Here is a 20,974-nt window from a genome sequence, read left to right as displayed (position 1 = left end):
ACTTCTGTTTCATGTTGACTTTAATAATAAAAAAAAAGATAAAAATAACATTTTGACAGTCAATCATTGGACAAGAGTATAAATCTTCAAAACTACATATTTTGAGGGTTAAGCAGATGAAATTGAAGGAACGCTGGTTTACAAACGTGTCCATATGCTTAAGATGTAGAGGATCCTAAAGTCTCAACATCAGGATAAATTCACCAAAACTACATATTTTGAGGGGTAAGCACATGAAACGCTGGTTTACAATCGCGTCTACGGAAATAAACTTAAGTAATTTTGTGATCCAGGGACACATTTGTTCTTGTTAGAGAAGCGTTTCACTCGAATATATGTCAAAACAGGGAAGAAAAGACTAGTGCAACTTCTGTTTCATGTTGACTTTAATAATAAAAAAAAACGTAAAAATAACATTTTGACAGTCAATCATTGGAGAAGAGCAGTGAGATTGTGACTTCAGATGTACAAAACTACATGTTTTGAGGGTTGTGCACATGAAACGCTGGTTTAGAAACGTGTCCACGTAATAAAACTGAAGTAATTTACAGAGTGGATCATGTATAAATTCTCAAAACTACATATTTTGAGGGTTAAACACATGAAACGCTGGTTTGCAATCGTGTCCACGTGATAAACCCTCAGAGGTTATGCATGCCGTCGGAGGGCAGCGGGGGCCTGAGGTGGGGGGGCAGGGGCATCTGCGGGGGCATGTGGTGCGGGTGGGGGGCTCCGGGGGGCAGGGGGGGCATTCCCGGGATCCCTCCGGGCGGAGGCGGCATGGAGTCGCTGAGGGACCGAGGCCCGAGGCCCGTGATCAGAGACGGGGGACGCTTCACGCCGGCCGACGGGCCCTGAGGAGCCGCCAGAGCCTTCTCCATCTTAAAGTGGAACTGCAGGAAGAACTGGAGGAGGAGAGGTGGAGCATTTAGGAAAGAGAGATGGTTGGTTGGTGTTTTAATGGCGTGCAAACACTTTAAGACATTTGATGGCGAGTAATAAGTTTAGGTAACACTTTATTTTACGGTGTCCTTGTTACATGTACTTACCATAGTAATAACAGTAAATAATGCATAATTACATGCAACTAACCCTCAGCCAAACCCTAATCCTACACTAACCCTATAGTAAGTACTTGTAGTTAATTAATATTACTCAGTACTTAAATATATAATTACACTGTAACAATGACACTTGAAATAAAGTGTAACCTAAGTAAAAAAAAAAAAAAATAATAATAATAGGTCCTATTCTGCTATTCTCCATGTTCATCTTTTGTGTTTGATCATGAAAAAGCTCAAACACACTCGAAGCGCTCGACCAATCACAACACACTGCTCCAGCCGACCAATCAGAGCACAGTGTGCTTTTCAGAAGGAGGGGCTTCATAGAGACAGGAAGTAAACAGAGCGTTACTGACAGACTGGGAAGAGAGGAGCCGCAACAATGGAGAATATGAGGAGAATAATCAACATTACAGCAGGAAAATTCTTCTAAAGTGTTCGCCGAGTAATTTAATTCCTAAGAGAACTTAAACCATAACAAATTAATAAAACATGGTTAAGAGATACTGGACTCTGGCATGAGGAAAAAAGCGATGGATCTTTATTTGATAATAAGATCATCAAAAATATTTGATCTTCCTAATTATTTTTTCACATCCATTCTCACCTGTTTCGTTTCCCTATTCCAGTGTGTCCAGAAGCGAGTCTCGGCTTTATCAATCTCTCGACTGGGCACCTGAAAATATGGCAGGAGCAATAACATCAATAACTCTGTTTTTAAAACATACCTAGATGAATTATTATTTAAATGCCATTGTGTGTCTTCTTGTTAAACACATTGCTGCTTATTTAAACACAAAATAAGTCATTTAAAGACAAAATAAGAAAATAAGATACGTTTTTATTGAATTCTATAGAAATAACTGATCTTGTTGTTACTTTCACGTATCAATCTCTTATAAATCTTTTTTCTTTCATAAAAACGCAATATTGTTGCCAGAACGATTGCTTTGGACATTGTAATGGACTCCTTTTTTTTTCCTCAACGGAAGCTTTCAGATAATAATATACATGTAAAATTCCACATAAAATTCTTAAAATCTTAAATCAAGATGTATTTTACTAAAGTAGTGAAATGCCATAAGATATTAAGTCTTGTTTTCTGGGGGAGAAATCCAAATGAAGTGAGTTTTTGCTTAAAACAAGCAAAATTATCTGCCAGTGGGGTAAGAAAAATAATGTTAATTCAAACGGAAACAAGATTATTATTCTCACCCCATTGGCAGACCGTTTTGCTTGTTTTAAGGAAAAACTCACTTCATTTGGATTTTTTCCACCAGAAAACAAGACATAATATCTTAAGCATTTTACTCATCTAGTAAATGTATCTTGATTTAAGAATTTTTAGATATTTGGACTGGAAACAAGACAAAAATACTAAGTAAGAATATCATTTTTTGCAGTGAAATGTTGACGACTGTAGTTTCACAAGACGGATGTGTTATTGGACGGACCTTGAATGCGATGGTTTCATACGGTTCAGCGGCGAACAGCAGATACTGCCAGCGCCGGTCCGGAGGCTCGATCCTCTGCTCGTACGCGGACATGAAGCGGTGCCTCGGCCCGATGCCTTCTGCGATCTCTGGGTAATCAATCTGAAAAACAAGGACACCGGTTATGTCGTCAAGCAAAACATTAAAGGTGCAGTGTGTAAGTTTTAGCGCATCTAGAGGTGAGTTTGTGAACTGCAGCCAACAGAAGTTACGGTGGCCGACAGGAAGTGATGTCGTCGTCTGAGACAGCAGAGAGTAGCCAGTTAAACAATGAGGTTTCTTTACAAAGATAAATTAAGAAATTAGGTTTACTTGATTATTCAGTAAAACGATGTTATTGCGAATATTATTGTTACTTGTTGATCATTGTGTCAGTGTTTTATTCGCTGACTTTAGTTCGCTTCTTTACACGAAGAACAACATAGTGACGAAACGCGTTTGTCCGTTCAGGGCCACCGTAGAAACATGACGATGTAAGCGGACCCGCGGCGTGTGTAGAGAGAAATGCTCATTCTAAGCTAATAAACACATAACGCTTCATTATGTAAGATCTTCATACACCACTGAAAACATAGATATGAATATGATATTGCGTTTCTGTCAACAGATCCTCCTAAATATTACACACTGCACCTTTAACTTTGCAGATGGCTCTTGAATATCAGAGCGTTGAGAGACCCAAACATCCAGTTTCTCAGACAGGAACGACTGGGGACAGGTGCATAAACTTCGCCACTATATTGAGTAAACTAGTGTAAACTACTTTGTTAAAAGTAAAGGTAACCCTTATGTTGTGTTATTCCCGTATCCCAAAATGCTCCTTAATGTAATTGCATTGGAATAAAACTTACTGACTTTACTCACCCAGAGTCTAACAACTTCCCCAAAAAATTAATACTTGTAATTTTTTGTTGTTGTTTTTTCCCCCCACATTGTAACATTTGTGATATTCCGGGTCAAAAATGACCAGTCTACAAAAAATTTCTCATAAATCTCTCATTATGCAATATCACTACCAAATATTTGATTCAATCTTTTTGTAAACTTGTTTTCTTTCAATTAGGACCAGTTTTATATTTATTTTTGGACTGATTATTTATCTGAGCTTATGTACCTCAGTTTTTGAGTGAAAAAAGCATTATTTGTGGATAATTTTGTAAATTTTAGAAAGAAAGAAATGCACTGTTTATCACACTAGTGTGCTTTACCTTTTAACCAAGAAATTTGTTTTGAAATGCTTTTACTTTGTACAAAATGGCACAAAGTCACACTTGAGATGTTCCCGGTCAAAAATGACCGGCTTACAAAAAAAATAGCTTTTAAATATGTTGTTATGCTATTTTACCACGAAACATTGGATTCAATCTTTTTGTCAATGTGCTTTCTTTAAATCATGACAGGTTTTGTATTTATTTTTTAAACTGATTGATCGTAGGCCTTATTTATCTGAGCTTATATTGGCCAACCATGACTGCCCATTGGAAATGAATGGGGGAGACAAAAAAAAAAAAGAAACCGGTCTTAATTGAAAGAAAACAAGTCGACAAAAAGATTGAATCCAATATTTGGTGATGATGTAGCATAACGAGAGATTTATAAGCTATTTTTTGCAGGCCGGTCATTTTTGACCGGGAACATCTTAAGTGTGACAGTCATTTTGTACAAAATAAAAGCATTTCAAAACAAATTTCCTGGTTAAACCTTAAATCACAATTGTGTGATAAACAGTGCAATTTATTTTTGTATTTTATGTAAAATTTACAAAATGATCCACAAATAACGATCAAGTCCAAAAAGAAATATAAAACCGATCCTAATTGAAAGAAAACAAGTCGACAAAAAGATTGAATCCAATATTTGGTGATGATGTAGCATAACGAGAGATTTATAAGCTATTTTTTGTAGGCCGGTCATTTTTGACCACAAGTTTTAACACAAGGGTTACAACTAGTCTGACCAGCTAAGAAGTCTTGAAGAAAACACTTTTAAGACTAGTCTAAGCAGTTTATGCAACAGGCCACTGGATTTACCTGGAAAAGCAGACTCTGCTGTCCCACCTCCGGATCCCTTTGTTTTGTTACTATGGGTAAAAAAAAAAAAGGCACACTTGTTATTAAGGCTGCAACAACTGTGAGTTTAATCACATCAATTTGATCAAAGTCTTGTGTTTGCATCAGGTAATGTTGAAGAAAAATGCGATATGCGATAACTCTTTTAAATAATGCAATGTTTGATATGATAATGTTTAAAGTGTGTAAAATAAACTTCAATTATCTTAAAAATTATTTTAAAATAATATAACCTACATACGCGTTTCACATTCTTTTAGTGATGAGAAAACATTCTGACAGTGAACATCAGTGTTTTACTGTATATAAGAAGTGTTATTTTAACCACGGGGTTCAGGGCTTCAGGTTATCCTACATTAGGGTTATTTAACAACACAAACTCAATAATCAAATGTACAAATAAACACTTAGTTATCACTGTATGAATGAAATATATCCTGATTCTTATTAAAGCTACAGAAGTTATTCAGCCGAGAGTGAGTGAGTGATTTTCTCTTTGTCTTTAGTTCATGACTCGTTATTGCAAGCCGTTGCGATATATACATCTGCGATATTTCAATAATTTCGATATACTGTGCAGCCCTAATCGCAACATTGCATAAGATGAGAGTGCGTGTAAATGTAGTCAATGAGAAACGTCTATAAAGCAAACGAACCGGATTAAACGTTGAACGGAAATCAATCATAATCATTCTACTTGTGTTTTATAAGGCTCAAAGTCATACCTTTATAACCCGGTCTGCCAATCTTGACAAACTTCTTCACTTCAACCTTGACCTTCTCTGGGGCCGGTTGAGCCGGAGCTTCTTTGGCTTCTTTCGCGGCTCGTCTCGCGCTAGAAATGAAAAGCCCAGACGACACGATAAGTTCCTGCTCATCGTCCCGTTAATGATCATGTGTGTGAATGCTGCACTTACAGGTTAGACTGATGCTTTTTGCCCTGTGTGTGAGCGAGGTAACTTCCCTACAAGAGAAACATCACAAACACAATTCACATTTAAGTGTGAACGAAACATTCATAAAGTGCATTAAGGCGAGACACTACAGGTGAATAGGGTACAATTTTAAAATAATAGATATCACCATGAAACTTCCTCAGTTGATTACTTACACAAGTATATAAAAAAATATATTACAAGTTGGTATGTTTAATTATGCAAATTATGCATTATCTCGTTAAATATGCGCGATTTTGCATACATTTTCGGTAGATAGATCTGAACATATGATAAAGCCAGGTGCAAAATTATTTTTTCATTTTGTTTACAGACAAGATGAAAAAAATATTTCAGAGGGATTTCAGGATATATGTTTTCATTACCTAGGAAATCAAAATATACTGTCCATAGCCATAAATCGAGTTTTGCCATATTTTTTTTTTTTAAGTCACATTTATTAACAAATCCCTCTGAAAATATCTTCAGAACACTGCTAAGTATATAACTGGAGAGTTTGGTGTACATAGGCTGAGATGTTTGTACTGGACAATGACAAAAAACTCATTTTGAGAAAACGGCATTTAAAGAGTTAAATGGCTCTAAATGAGATTTAGTCATTAGCTTTAAATCCCCTTTTGGACATTCACGATTGGTTACTGATAGAAAGGAAATGCCCATATTTGGGATAGCGTTGTGCAGGAGACTCGGAGCTTTACAACGACACCGGTCATGACAGACTTCAGTGAACACACGGATCTCGGCGTGTCGCGCTGGAATGATGACTTCCTGGTAAATTCGGGAGAAACTTACCGCCGAAAGTAAACAAAAATTAATAAAATAAACATCTTAATGTATATTTTCAACGTTTTCTTTTTAGCAGCTTGAAAGAACACATATTGAAGGAGTAAACTAGCCCAAAATCTCAAAACTGACCACTGCATGAAAATCAATGGTTTTGCCTGCCGTGTCTCGCCTTTAAGGGTTAGTTATAATAACGACTTTATTCAACACTTCATGCTCTTCTGTGTGAGCCTCTGAGCGCTTACGGGTTATACGTCACACGCATCACACACATGACCAGCGTCGGCCAATAGTGAGCCTACATGTGATGTACAACACAGACGCGCTGCGCAAAAACACTACGTGAACTCACTCGAGGCCCAGAGAGAAGGAAATGAATAGTGGAATAAAGTCGTTATTTTTCTTGTTTTTTTTGCGCACAAAAAGTATTCTCGTCGCTTTATAAACTTAAGATTGAGCCAATGGAGTCACTTGGACTATATTAACGATGTCTTTAATGCATTTTCTGGGCCAGCAAGTTATAATGTCTTAGAAGCCTATGGAGGAGTGAGACAGCTCTCAGATTTAATCAGAAATATCTTCATTTGTGTTCCGAAGATGAGCGAAAGTCTTATGGGGTTGAACAACATGAGGGTGAGTAATTACTGACAGAATTTTCATTTCTGGGTGAACTAACCCTTTCAAACATTCGTGTTTATAAAGTGCATTAATGTTACCTCGTTATTGTGAAGCGTGAGACACAGTTTACACTCGTAAGACCCCAGGTGGTTCTTCATGAAGTACGGATCTTTGTTGATGTCTATGGTCTCGAGCGCGAGCTGGCGCAGTCGCTCACGCCGGTCTCGGTTGCTCTCGGACGACGACGCGACTCCGCCGCTGCCCGTCTTCCCTCCGGCTCTGTGCTGGAAATCCATGATGGCAGATCCTCACACAACTCCTGCGGAAACCAGCCAACAGGGAAAGGGTTAAAGGGGACATATGACGCACTCTTGATCTCTTAGAATGAAAGAGTTTGAACTTTAAGTAGGGAAAGAATTGAATACTTCCCCACTACAGTAGTCAACATTTGAAGTGGAAAAAAACAGTAGGCGAAAAGTCCCCGGATGACCAACTAGTTTGTGTGTATTTTAATATGACGTTAAACCATTCAAGACTTGAGCGGACAAACACATACAACAATGTCCAAACATCCTCGTACACACAGTCGGTTATTGTCTTAAGAAGTGAATGTCAACAGTTGAGGAAGAAAACACGTGTATTAGCATATTGGATCCGTGCCTAATAATAATAATTACACTGATCAAACAACAGAAAGAAACATTCACTCGCAGAATAACTATGTTTGTAATGTATGTTTTAAAGTGCAGTGTTATTCTACATTTGATTAGTTTCTGTACCTGAAAAATCTTAAAACACTTCGATTATATCTTTGATCAGTTGTATTTATTTGTGCGATTTATCTTTTTATTTTATTTTACAGTGTTTAATTTACTTGTCTACAATGAAATGTTTTGATGTATGACTTAGAATAAATGTGAATAATATCTCTTTTTTTACACTATCGAAAGGTTTCCTGTATTTTAGTCATACTACCTATAATAATTATAATATATACAGCGTACTTTTTAAACAAGGTAAATTAAAATGAATAACCGACTTATTCATACGCGATAATTTACTGAAATGGGGATACAAACTATCTTCATAAATAATGGCAGCCAATAATAAAAGAACAGCTTTATGATTATATAATAGTCTGAAAGTTACAGCTTGTTAGATTGTAAAGGTCTGAGAGAGAGTAAAATAGTCTAAAGAATGATTAGAGCAAGAAATCTTGACTAACATAACAACAATAAAAAGCATAAGTGTACAATATGATCCCATTTACGGTTTAACTTATCAATTAAAATAGAATATAACGAAGCATGCATAAATATAATGATGTAAGTTAAAAGACAATAGTTAGTGTGTAAAAGAGCTGAATCGAGTCGTATTGACTTCAGAGCTGCACTTTCAATGACCAATAACAAACGCTTGAAGTGTATTAAAAGATCGAGTTTGGTTAGGTGTTTTTAAATGAAAATAAGCATAATTTCGTATAAAAAAAACTCAATTTGAGCAAATTTACCTTACGTCCAGATCACGCTTGCCGCCGTCGCAGTTGTAATGCGCATGCGCGACGAGTGATGCACTTCCTGTTCCTGTTATTTTGACACGCACAACTTTATTTAAAAAAGCACAATAGCAATGCTACATTACAAGTGACTGTTTTTTCTTTAGAAAAACACCATGATTGTGCTAAGTCTAAAAGAAGAAAATGCGTACTTAAAACAGCTAAATCAAATATTTAAATTAACATGACCATGGGTTTGTGTTATTATTATTATTTTAAAGACATTTCAAAACGTCCCCCTTATATAATTGTGTACAGACGTTTTAAGGGGTAAAGCATCGCCCTCTGTCGGCTACATGTGTTCAGCTCCTCCAGCTCTTAGTTGCAAGCATAGATACACACATAGAATCCTCATTCGTGGCTGTTGGGCCGTCCGCCATATTGGAACGGTCACATCGGTCACTGAGCACTGCAACTGCAACCAGTTAGACCAGACGCATCGATTAATATCTATAAAAATAAACTTCAGCAGATGATTTTGCTAAATTAACACAATACTATACAAGACTAAACAGTCAACATAGAATAAAAACAATAAATGCAAGTCAATTCATATAAAAACACAAATCAAACAAGATACAGTAAACAGAGATAGTCTACTAAAAAAATAATTCATAAAACATTTAAAGCAATATAAATTAAACATACAACACATTCATACAAATATACAACTTAATAAATAAATAAATAAAAAAGTAAAAATATTATCATTAATTCTTCCTGTGAGTGACGACACGCTGACCATTCCAAGATGGCGGGCGCGCCGACGTCTCTGGAGAAGTCGAATTTGGAATCTACGTACGTAGGTATATCTATGGTTGTGTGTGTGTGTGTGTGTGTTTAGTATCATACATGTTATCGCTTGATTGAGTTCATTCGCAGAGTCAGAAGAGCTACAGCAGTATGACTGACAGTCCGGATGAGAATGATCAGATCAGTTTGAAGTCCTAAAATGCGCATTAATGAGACGAAACTGCTGTCAAAGAGCTAAAAATGCGATTTAATGAGAAGGAGCTGGTGTTCATGAGCCGCCAGCCGGCAGAGAGAGCGGCCGAGCTGGGCATGAGAGGCCCGAAGAAAGGAGACGGTAAGAGCCGATCACTTCACTCACTATCATAAAGATTTCTACCATCTTTTCAACGCCACAAGACGCGAGAAAACTAGACATAACTAGAAGACTGTCCCCTCTACGATCAATGTTATGATTCCGAAATAGCATTGTGGCGTACTACTCGTACTATTGCTGTCTTGTAAAGATATGACAGCAGTAATTAAAGTAGTATAGTATTCAGAGTACAGCTTATATTTAATTGCTCGTAGTTACTTGTTCGTACGACAACTGCGAGTCACGTGACCTTCACTACGTGCACTCTGATTGGTAGTTGCTTCATTTGCATAAAATTGATGTCTGTTCAACTTTTTAAAGATAATGAACGATAAAAACATTGAAAGCCAATTAGAATCCACCTGACTTTAAAGAGTCAAGCATTTAAAGCGACAGACAATGCGCGCATACAAAAACTTATCGCCCAAATGTGTGTGTGCTAATATAGTTAACGTTAAATTTATAGTTATAGTAGGGATTTTTTGTCGTTAGTTCCAACTGGATCAGTTGGCGAGTCACAAACTTCTGTTGATTGTTGCCGAATTTGCATAAAGTCGATCTCTGTTCAACGTTTAGTTTCAACTTGTCACTTTAAAATTGCCAACATTGAAAATTAAATTTGTAACGAAGCGCTCATGATGCAACAACACTATAATACTGTCCGACAGGTTTTACAACAACTAGAACTTTCTCGTAATAATCCACAAAGATGTCAGAATGCAACACAACTACAATGCTCATAAGCTGCGATGTGACAAAACTAGACCGTCTTGTTATAATTAACGATTGCGTTTCTACGCAATACAATAAAGAATCTGACAGGAATTGAATCGCTTTGGGTCATTAGTATGTCAAAAAAAGCATCATGTGACATCCACTACGTGCGCTCCCATTGGTTGTTGCCAAGTTGATTACATCGTCAGATCAGCGATCGTGTCGTCTCAAATCACCATAATTCACGATAAATGTTACGTTTTACAAGGTAAAAACAACCTTTACTATACAAACTAATAAAAATATAAAAACCATGCATTTTATTTACTAATTCTTATCAAAATGATTCCAATTCGCATGAATACATGGAAACAACTAAAAAGTAAGAATTATGCAGGATTATGCTGTAATTTGGCCATGTCAATTTGTAAAGAAAGACTAGGCGCCTGCGCAACATATATATATATTCAAACGTGCATATCTATAGACTAAACACATGATATGCATGTGCGCGCCATCACATATTCACGTTTTTGAAGTTTACACGGAGATGATAACGTTTTAAAAAAAAATTCAAATCTCCTTGGAACTTGTTTCAAAGTTTGCGTTCTTAAGCCGCCAAACACTGTTGTCGTGCAAATTAACAACTAGAACGCATTAAAAGTTTCTGTATTCGGTAAAACGGTGTCGTGTTAGCGGCCGCTAAGTTAATAACTAATGATCTTTACAACGGAAGTGAATCAATCAAAACTAGCTTTATCTGGACAATAACTTTATTCTAGATCTGCTGTAAAGCCTGTTACTGTAATCTCCTGTTATCACTGTAAAGCTGCTCTGAAACATCTATACTGTTAAAAGCGCTGTATAAATGAAGATGACTTGACTAAACATGATAGTGCCTCTGATTGTGAAAAATGAGGTTTTACTTGGTAAATACAAACTAATAAAAATGTAAATTATATTGACTAAACATGCTCTAAAAAGCCAATCTAAAGAATAAGTTTAATGTAAGATTGACTGTGCCTCTGGTCTGGTTGTGCCCTAATTCTCCTCTTCCACGCCACAGTTGTGAAGAAGCGCCTGGTGAAACTGGTCGTTAACTTCCTGTTTTACTTCCGGACCGACGAGGACGAGGTGAGTGCGGTTTGAGCGTCTGATCTGAATCTCGACGCCGTCGCGTTCACATTCGCTTCAGTTTGACTTTGCGTGTGTTTGCAGCCGATCGGCGCTCTCCTGCTGGAGCAGTGTCGCGTGGAGAGGGAAGACGATCATGCTTTCTCTATTGGTAAGAGTCACAGTTTCACACATTGTGCATCTAAAGGGCTTATGTTCTCTGTATCTCTTCCTTTTTTGAGTCTATAAAGAGAACCTATTCATTCGATTCACATGACGTCACTGTAGCTTTGCGCCGCCATCTTTGCGACCGACGGTCTCAGTAATGCCTGCAATATGTTGTGCAGTTGGCTGCAAAAACAGCTGAAAGAGGAACCCTGAGCAGGTATTTTAATCTATACCAAAAGAAGAGAGAAGAGAGAATCATTTATTTAAAAGACTTGAAGTCTCATGTTGGTTTGTGGTTAATTATATTTCCATTATACTCTCAGTGGCCAACATTATACAGACAGATATCGACAGATAATGTTTTGTCTTCATTTTATTGTTGGATCTGTTTAAATGCACTTTATCATGGTAAGTGATTTGGGGTTGTTTTGTTTTTGAACTGTCTGTCTGTCTGTCTGCCTGTTATTTATACCTACCTAAATCTAATAAATATTTTTCTGAAGTTCATAAAGATATTGTCTTCGTCACATGCGCTTTAGATGTTATTTTGTGTAAGTAACGTTAACGTTATCTCTGCAGACGATGCATAATCTCAGCCTTGAAATGCATATTTTAGGACTAACGTTAACGTTAGTTCTTCCAAAAATGATCATTCTTACGTCATTTACTCACCTTCATGTGCAAACCCTTAAGTTTACTTTCCGTGGAAGACAAAGGGACATTTTTGAATATGTAAGTTAGCCTAATGGAGACTCTTCTTGTCGATGTAATGAAAGTGAATGAGTAACGTTAGCCTACTGGGGGCTGTCACGCAAAAAATAAATAAAATAAATAAAAGACAAAAAAAAACCATCACAAAAGTATCATAAAAGTGATCTAATATGACTCGTCCGTTATATTAATATCGTTATTTATTCATATGATAGCTTTATGTGACGAACAAACTGCAATTTGAGTCGTTATATTATAATCACTGATGAGCTTACCTCTTGATAGCTTTTAATCGCAGCCGAATCATTCAAAAAGATTCGACTCGAAAGAGTCTTTCATTTCGATATTTGTGTGTATTAAACCTTCTTCTCTGTAATTGAACATCTGTTCTTTCGGACAGATATGGCAGTCTTTTATGATATTCGGTTGATGTATTTGGCTGTGCTGATGGACGGATTAGATAGATTCATTCATGCCAGCCGAACAGCTGCAGATTCATAGATTCATTCATGACATCGCCTCGACTCTCATAAACGCGCGCCATGAAGCTCTATGACTTAAGTATTTCTAGATCATGAAAGGCCAAATGGGATAAGCCTGGGGCAGATAATAATGGACTAAAGAAAACTGGGGGTAACAAATAAGGATCGGAGCCTAAAATAGAAATTTTCTCCAGGTATCTCTGTCTCTCTCGCTCATTCAAATGGGCAGTTTGGGCGGCCATACCGGGCGAGTCGGTCGCAAATATGGCGGCGTTCTATTTATAGTGACGTAGGTGGCATCTATGAATTTTTTTTGTCTCTACTAGAACAGGTTTTCCTGCTGTAATGTTGATTATTCTCCTCATATTCTCCATTGTTGCGGCTCCTCTCTTCCCAGTCTGTCAGTAACGCTCTGTTTACTTCCTGTCTCTATGAAGCCCCTCCTTCTGAAAAGCACACTGTGCTCTGATTGGTCGGCTGGAGCAGTGTGTTGTGATTGGTCGAGCGCTTTGAGTGTGTTTGGGAAATGTCCCGCCCCTTACCATAAACGCCAGTTTAACACACTACTGACTAACTCAACCAGGCCCCGCCCCTTTATTCTGCGCATTAATTATTATAATGAGGAATATTGTGACGTGTTCGTTCCCGGGAGAAACTCAAGACTACAGTGGAGGCGATTCAGGAGTTCAGGAACACTGACTCTGATATAGAGAACTTTGTTATGATCAAACCGCAACATTACACACTAAAGAAAGATGAACATGGAAAAAATAAAATTAGAAAATAAATGTGACCTCACTCACTGTGTTGTTTGTTTTCCAGTGTTCCTGGACGAGGCCGAGAGAAAGTATTTGTTTGAATGCAATTCTCAGGAACAGTGTGTTGAATGGGTCGACGCCATCATTAAAGCCAGGTGTGTGTGACGCTGACATTACCCATCATCCTCTGCGTTTCATGATTTATAACCGTAATCTGCTTCTGTCTCACAGTTATGAATTCATGCGCAAGAACCTGATCTACTACCGCACAGAAATCCACCGATTGACTGGAAAGGTGAGGGAATCCATATTAATGAATGCAACAGATACCTCCTAGACTGGTTACAATCATATTACGCATATTAAAGCTGCACGATTTCTTTGTTTAAAACAGTGATCATGATTCTCTCAACGATTCTGAACAGACAACTAGACAAAATAACGTGTTATTTACTAGAGTATCTGACAAAATGTTTAAAAATATTTAATTAATTTCAATCATTTTTCTTTAAATCATTTGAATTATCATTTGAATTTCTTTAAATCATTGGATTCAATGACTCATAAATCCTTCATTTGTTTCATTACTTGATGAATCAGCGTTTTTGAACGAATCTCTCGAGTGAATGATTCAATGACTCACTCAAATCCTTCACTTGTTTCATTACCGGATGAATCAGCGTTTTTGAACGAATCTCTCGAGTGAATGATTCAATGACTCACTCAAAAATCCTTAATTTGTTTCATTACCGGATGAATCAGCGTTTTTGAACGAATCTCTCGAGTGAATGATTCAATGACTCACTCATAAATCCTTCATTTGTTTCATTACCGGATGAATCAGCGTTTTTGAACGAATCTCTCCAGTGAATGATTCAATGACTCACTCATAAATCCTTCATTTGTTTCATTACCAGATGAATCAGCGTTTTTGAACGAATCTCTCAAATGAATGATTCAATGACTCACTCATAAATCCTTCATTTGTTTCATTACTTGATGAATCAGCGTTTTTGAACGAATCTCTCGAGTGAATGATTCAATGACTCACTCAAATCCTTCACTTGTTTCATTACCGGATGAATCAGCGTTTTTGAACGAATCTCTCGAGTGAATGATTCAATGACTCACTCAAAAATCCTTCATTTGTTTCATTACCGGATGAATCAGCGTTTTTGAACGAATCTCTCGAGTGAATGATTCAATGACTCACTCATAAATCCTTCATTTGTTTCATTACCAGATGAATCAGCGTTTTTGAACGAATCTCTCAAGTGAATGATTCAGTGACTCACTCATAAATCCTTCATTTGTTTCATTACCAGATGAATCAGCGTTTTTGAACGAATCTCTCGAGTGAATGATTCAATGACTCACTCAAATCCTTCACTTGTTTCATTACCGGATGAATCAGCGTTTTTGAACGAATCTCTCGAGTGAATGATTCAATGACTCACTCAAAAATCCTTAATTTGTTTCATTACCGGATGAATCAGCGTTTTTGAACGAATCTCTCGAGTGAATGATTCAATGACTCACTCATAAATCCTTCATTTGTTTCATTACCAGATGAATCAGCGTTTTTGAACGAATCTCTCAAGTGAATGATTCAATGACTCACTCATAAATCCTTCATTTGTTTCATTACCAGATGAATCAGCGTTTTTGAACGAATCTCTCAAATGAATGATTCAATGACTCACTCATAAATCCTTCATTTGTTTCATTACTTGATGAATCAGCGTTTTTGAACGAATCTCTCGAGTGAATGATTCAATGACTCACTCAAATCCTTCACTTGTTTCATTACCGGATGAATCAGCGTTTTTGAACGAATCTCTCGAGTGAATGATTCAATGACTCACTCAAAAATCCTTCATTTGTTTCATTACCGGATGAATCAGCGTTTTTGAACGAATCTCTCGAGTGAATGATTCAATGACTCACTCATAAATCCTTCATTTGTTTCATTACCAGATGAATCAGCGTTTTTGAACGAATCTCTCAAGTGAATGATTCAATGACTCACTCATAAATCCTTCATTTGTTTCATTACCAGATGAATCAGCGTTTTTGAACGAATCTCTCGAGTGAATGATTCAATGACTCACTCATAAATCCTTCATTTGTTTCATTACCGGATGAATTAGCGTTTTTGAACGAATCTCTCGAGTGAATGATTCAATGACTCACTCATAAATCCTTCATTTGTTTCATTACCAGATGAATCAGCGTTTTTGAACGAATCTCTCAAGTGAATGATTCAATGACTCACTCATAAATCTTTCACTTGTTTAATTACCGGATGAATCAGCATTTTTGAACGAATCTCTTGAATGAATGATTCAATGACTCACTCATAAATCCTTCACTTGTTTCATTACTGGATGAATCAGCATTTTTGAACGAATCTTTTGAATGAATGATTCAATGACTCACTCATAAGTCCTTCACTTGTTTCATTACCGGATGAATCAGCGTTTTTGAACGAATCTCTTGAATGAATGATTCAATGACTCACACATAAATCCTTCACTTGTTTCATTACCCGATGAATCAGCATTTTGGAACAAATCTCTTGAATGAATGATTCAATGAATCACAAACACATTTTTTAACACTTGTCGCCACCTACTGGTGTAACGATGTAATCAATACAATATTTATTTAAAGCATCAATTTACTTTCAAATGGTGATTTACTTTATTTTGATCATTACAGTAGACATCAGTGTTTATATCCGAGCTTATAAACTTTAATTCCAGTATGTCTGTGATAATGAAGAAATAATGATACTGTGTGTTTGTGAAGCTGTTCCATAAGATCTAAACGTTCCGGTGTGATTTAATAGACACAGGCGAATCGTTGTCATTTAGGAAAAAAATCATGGGTGTTTGAACGGAGATCGCCATCTTTTAACGATTAATCATGCAGCTCTACACATAATATTGATTATGCTTTGATCTAACGTGTGATTTCCCGCAGGACCCACTAGAGCAGTATGGGATATCGGATGAAACGCGCTTCCAGGTCAACAGTCTTCCTCCTCTGCCTTCGCCTCCCACATAAACTCCACATGCTGTCATCCGGTTCCTCTGCTGTTTGCCGTTCATGCTTGTGTTTTGCTTGTTTTTCTTCAGGTTTTTCTTCTTTTACAGTCTGCCAGTATCAATCACTGTACATTCTGACCTCTATAATCGTTTTATTTTACACAAATGCGTTATATTACTGTAATGAATGTCTGCTGAGTTTGAGCCAGTTGCAATTATTAAAGTTTCTTCCTAATATCAAGGTCGATGTTCATGAGGACGGCATGAACTGGGTCGTGCTTTTAAAAACTCATTTCTGCACCTTTAATTGTGATGTTAAAAGGTTTGTAGTTTTCTGCGTAGTCATGCATGCGTCATGTAGCTTCACCTAAAGTGCACTAAAAATTTTTTTTTTCTCTCTCAAAAGCACTGAAGCCTTTCAGTCAATCTGACCTGCGAGATTTTACAGTTTCCCTAAAAACATTTTTGCTGCTTTGATTTTGTGCCTGAATTTACCACACAATCATGAGGAAAAAAAAGAAAATTATCTTTTTGTACAACGAAAATTAAGCCTGTTTATGACTATTAAAGGGGTGGTTGATGATGATTTGACTTTTCTAACTTTAGTTAGTGTGTAATGTTGCTGTTTGAGCATAAACAACATCTGCAAAGTTACAACACTCAAAGTTCAAAGCAAAGGGAGATATTTGCTTTTACAGAAATCACTTTTAAGGACTACAACAAACGGCTGGTAGAGACTACACCACATTCCTCCAGGGTTAGTGACATCACCAACCCTAGAATTTACATAAAGCCCGCCCCCGGAACACGATTTATAGATTATCAAGACAGAATATGCTAATCAATGACTAGAAGATAACTACACATCAGCTTCATAAACTCATCAACTAACCATTCAGAAATGTCCTGTTGCTTCTACATGTTGTCACTTCTTCTTGAGTCTCTCCATCATTGTCTGACTCCGGTTTGAACATAAAAGGCTAAAAGTTTCAGAAATTGTCAGTGCATGTGTGTGTGAAGCTGTTGTAGCTCCGCCCCCTGTGCCGGGAGCAGCAGCTCATTTGCATTTAAAGGAACACACACAAAACTGTGTTTTTTCTCACCCTCAAAAAGTGACGATTTTAACATGCTACATAAAAATATCTGTGGGGTATTTTGAGCTAAAACTTCACACACACACTCTGGGGACATCAGAGACTTATTTTACATCTTGTGAAAAGGGCATTATACCACCCCTTTAAATTATGAGATTATTTTTATGGCAACAACCGCATTTACCCAGCAAATACTTCTCATAAATCTCATTTTCTTTACGATAATACAGATCCTGTTCAGACACCATCATCATAAACTACTTTACAAATGCACAACACAATTTAAGTCAGTTAATAAATGCAATAATTTGTCAATGCAAATGCCTAAAAGTAGGCTTTATTACTTGATTTTGTGGTGACATTTGACTTGTAAACTTCACATGTGTTTTAACATCATTGCATTCAATGTTTGTGACGGTAGCAGATTTAATTAAACTTGATTTAATCAATGTGAGAGGATTTCTGTTGGATTGTTTGTATTCGTCAACAGCGAAACATGAGGAACTGCTTTCCTTTTATTCGTGCCTGTAACTTTCCATTTGTGTAAGTGATGAAACTATTATACAGACTTTAAAAGAGCATGAATGTGAGATTTATGAATGTTTTAAGCTTTCGATCTTTCTTTCATGCAATTGCAATGATTCCTTCTATAATTTAGATTTCATAATTTATAAATGTTCCTTATTTCAATCTTATTTTTTTGTTAATAAATCGCTTTTAAAAGATACCAGTGCTTTTTATTTTATGCTGATTCAACCACTATCAGTCTGAAATAAATATATATTAATAAATATCTGCCAATGTGGTCAGAAAACTTATCTTGTTTTTCCTTTGAATTAAGATTTTTCATTTTTTTAAGCACAAACTCACTTCATTTTGATTCATTTTTCATTAAACAAGACTTAATATCTTCAGTAATGTTGCTTCTTCTCCAGTAAATGTATCTTGATTTAAGAATTTTTAGATATTGCATAAGATTTTTGCATATTTTTGCATTGTTTGCACAATAACACTCACATACTGCCGCTTTATTCAGGGAAACATAATGCTAATATTTCCTGTTAAATACCAGTTATACCACAAATGAGTGATTTTATGAATGCGACATGATTCTGATTCATTTTCAAGGGCTAATAAGTATTATGAAGAAAGACTATATAAGAAATGCCCACAAGATGTGAAGAAACAAGTATTTTCAGAAAATTAAGAGAGATCAAATATGACATATCTTATGTATCAATGTGTGACTTATCTTTGCTTATTTTAGGAAATTTGAATTAAATATGCAAGGGCTCTCTGATTAGCAGTTAGCTTACATGAGGACTCAAAGGAAACAACTTCACTTTCATGGTTTTAAACAAATGTTGCATTAAAATGATTTGTGCAATTTGATCGAACAGGATGGATATTTTTTACACAATTAACACAAACATAAAACATTCAAACACAAAATTAATCAGATCTAATGACAACACTTACTGAAGTTTGTGCTTCTGATTCCCCACAATTAATGATGTCACTTCCTGGAGGATGATGTCATTAAGGAAGTGTCTTTTGCTATATATATTTTTTTTAAATAATAAATAAACATAATAATAATCACTTGCATATCAAAATATGCACACTTCTGGATTATTGTATAAAATAAGCTCAGTGACTGACAAAAGTTTATGAAACTACCATGTTTTGTTTATAGTGATAATCTTCATATGAACACAACTTTTATGAGCTTGTTCACCACAGACCTTATTTCAGGCATTTAAAGTCCCCCTGTGGTTGAAAAACATGTTTTTAATGTTGTTTATGTGTCTATGTGGTGTTTTTAATATGCTTTAAGACAAACCATGTGTAAATTCATAAGTCGACAGCATTGCTGAGTATTTCCTCCTTAAAACTGCAGTGAACCAAAGACAGTCTCAAAAACACGCTTTGAAATCGCTGGTGTTTCTGACGTCACAAACTACCTTGTAACCAATCAGATCAACGTGTGATCGTCAACCAGTGGATCTCTGAGCTGAGGGAGTGAGTGGAGGCGGGGCTCATTTGCATATTCATAGAACCGCGCATACTAAATGAGGCAAGGGTGTCGAGTCACAGTCAAGATATTTTAAGGTATGAAGATTTTTATTTTATTTTTCAAGGAAAAAAACGTTTAAATATGTCATTTTGGTGATCAATGATGAGTTTTAGTGATTCAATGATTGACTACAGGGGAGTTTAACCAAAAACCCGTTCACTTCAGGACTAGATGTGCTAAAATGCTTACTCGTTTCTGGGTTTTGTACAATAATACATCATCCTTGGCAGTTGCGAAATTTTAGGTGTACTGTCCCTTTAAGAGCGGCAGCGACGCGAGTCACTGTTGTTGAACACACACACTCATTACTTTTAATAAGTGAGCGCTTAGTCAGTCAAACATCTCTCCACATGTTTTTAACTGTATCAAACTGAATGTGTGAAGAACTTTCTCAATCGCTGTGACGACTAACCTCTGACCTTTCATACCAGACACACACACACACACACACACACACACACACACACACACACACACACACACACGGGCGAGTAAAGATGTACGAAATATAAAACAATGCCTTCAGGTCTAAGATATAGGTCTACTTATAAAAGTCTGATGATGTATTGACTCATTTAAATTGTGATAATTTTGAACAAAAAAAATGTTAGTGTACCTTTAAATATGCGGGGAAAAAATTAACATTTCATATGCACAAAAAAAAAAAGTCTCAGTTCTGTGGATGATTTTATTAAGCTGATCCATAAATGAGACGAGGTCTTTAGTATTATACTAACGCAAATAAGACAACAATGAACATTATTCAGTGCAAATGTACAGGCACTTTCTTTATTCACGTTTCTGGTGTTATTGTGAACAATTCGTCAGTGCACGCTTTCATAAACATTCATTAAGTGTTCATCCTTACATTTGTTCTAAGTGAAAATGCAGTGTGTCCCATGCAGACACCACAGATGCAGAAGTAAACTGTGTTGTGAATGCGGTTTAATGCTGAGCTGAAGCGACTGAGCTCATTTGTGGCTGATCTTATCTGGGCACTGAAAAGGGAATTGACACTGCTGACACTTCCTTAATTGAGGTTTCCTGCACTAAAATTAGACTTAAGCCATCAACTTTGATGTCAACTGTACATGAAACTGTATTTCTTTCCCTCAGATTGGTAAATAAACACCAAAACAACAAGCAACATGGCTTTACTGCTTG

The 20,974-nt window shown here is 36.5% G+C and overlaps 2 protein-coding genes across 4 annotated transcripts; one reads left to right on the top strand and one right to left on the bottom strand.

Moving 5' to 3' along the window:
• Window positions 1–4: 4 nt before the first annotated feature.
• On the bottom strand, window positions 5–9,933 carry sf3a2 (splicing factor 3a, subunit 2). The gene is made up of 10 exons (XM_081373551.1): window positions 9,863–9,933; window positions 8,799–8,953; window positions 8,494–8,566; window positions 7,082–7,302; window positions 5,544–5,590; window positions 5,352–5,461; window positions 4,588–4,637; window positions 2,519–2,659; window positions 1,672–1,740; window positions 5–905 (listed from the first exon to the last, which is right to left on the bottom strand). Exons 4-10 carry the CDS (start codon window positions 7,277–7,279, stop codon window positions 642–644), a joined length of 879 nt encoding a protein of 292 aa, XP_081229677.1. The 5' UTR covers window positions 7,280–7,302; window positions 8,494–8,566; window positions 8,799–8,953; window positions 9,863–9,933; the 3' UTR covers window positions 5–641.
• plekhj1 (pleckstrin homology domain containing, family J member 1) lies at window positions 9,263–18,460 on the top strand. Of its 3 annotated transcripts, none has more exons than XM_081373553.1 (7): window positions 9,263–9,336; window positions 9,421–9,625; window positions 11,424–11,491; window positions 11,576–11,642; window positions 13,654–13,744; window positions 13,821–13,884; window positions 16,575–18,460. In XM_081373553.1, the coding sequence occupies exons 2-7, from the start codon at window positions 9,532–9,534 to the stop codon at window positions 16,656–16,658; spliced, it is 468 nt and encodes a 155-aa protein (XP_081229679.1). In that variant the 5' UTR covers window positions 9,263–9,336; window positions 9,421–9,531; the 3' UTR covers window positions 16,659–18,460. The 3 variants fall into 3 exon arrangements, with proteins under 3 accessions (XP_081229679.1, XP_081229680.1, XP_081229678.1); XM_081373554.1 differs by having other exon boundaries at window positions 9,267–9,344; XM_081373552.1 differs by lacking the exon at window positions 9,263–9,336 and having other exon boundaries at window positions 9,359–9,625.
• Window positions 18,461–20,974: the final 2,514 nt, after the last annotated feature.

The sequence above is a fragment of the Scardinius erythrophthalmus genome, assembly GCF_964197995.2.
Source record: "Scardinius erythrophthalmus genome assembly, chromosome: 9".
NCBI classification, from domain to species: domain Eukaryota; kingdom Metazoa; phylum Chordata; class Actinopteri; order Cypriniformes; family Leuciscidae; genus Scardinius; species Scardinius erythrophthalmus.
Note: the sequence above shows the minus strand (reverse complement) of the source record. Positions and strands in the feature narration are given on the sequence as shown.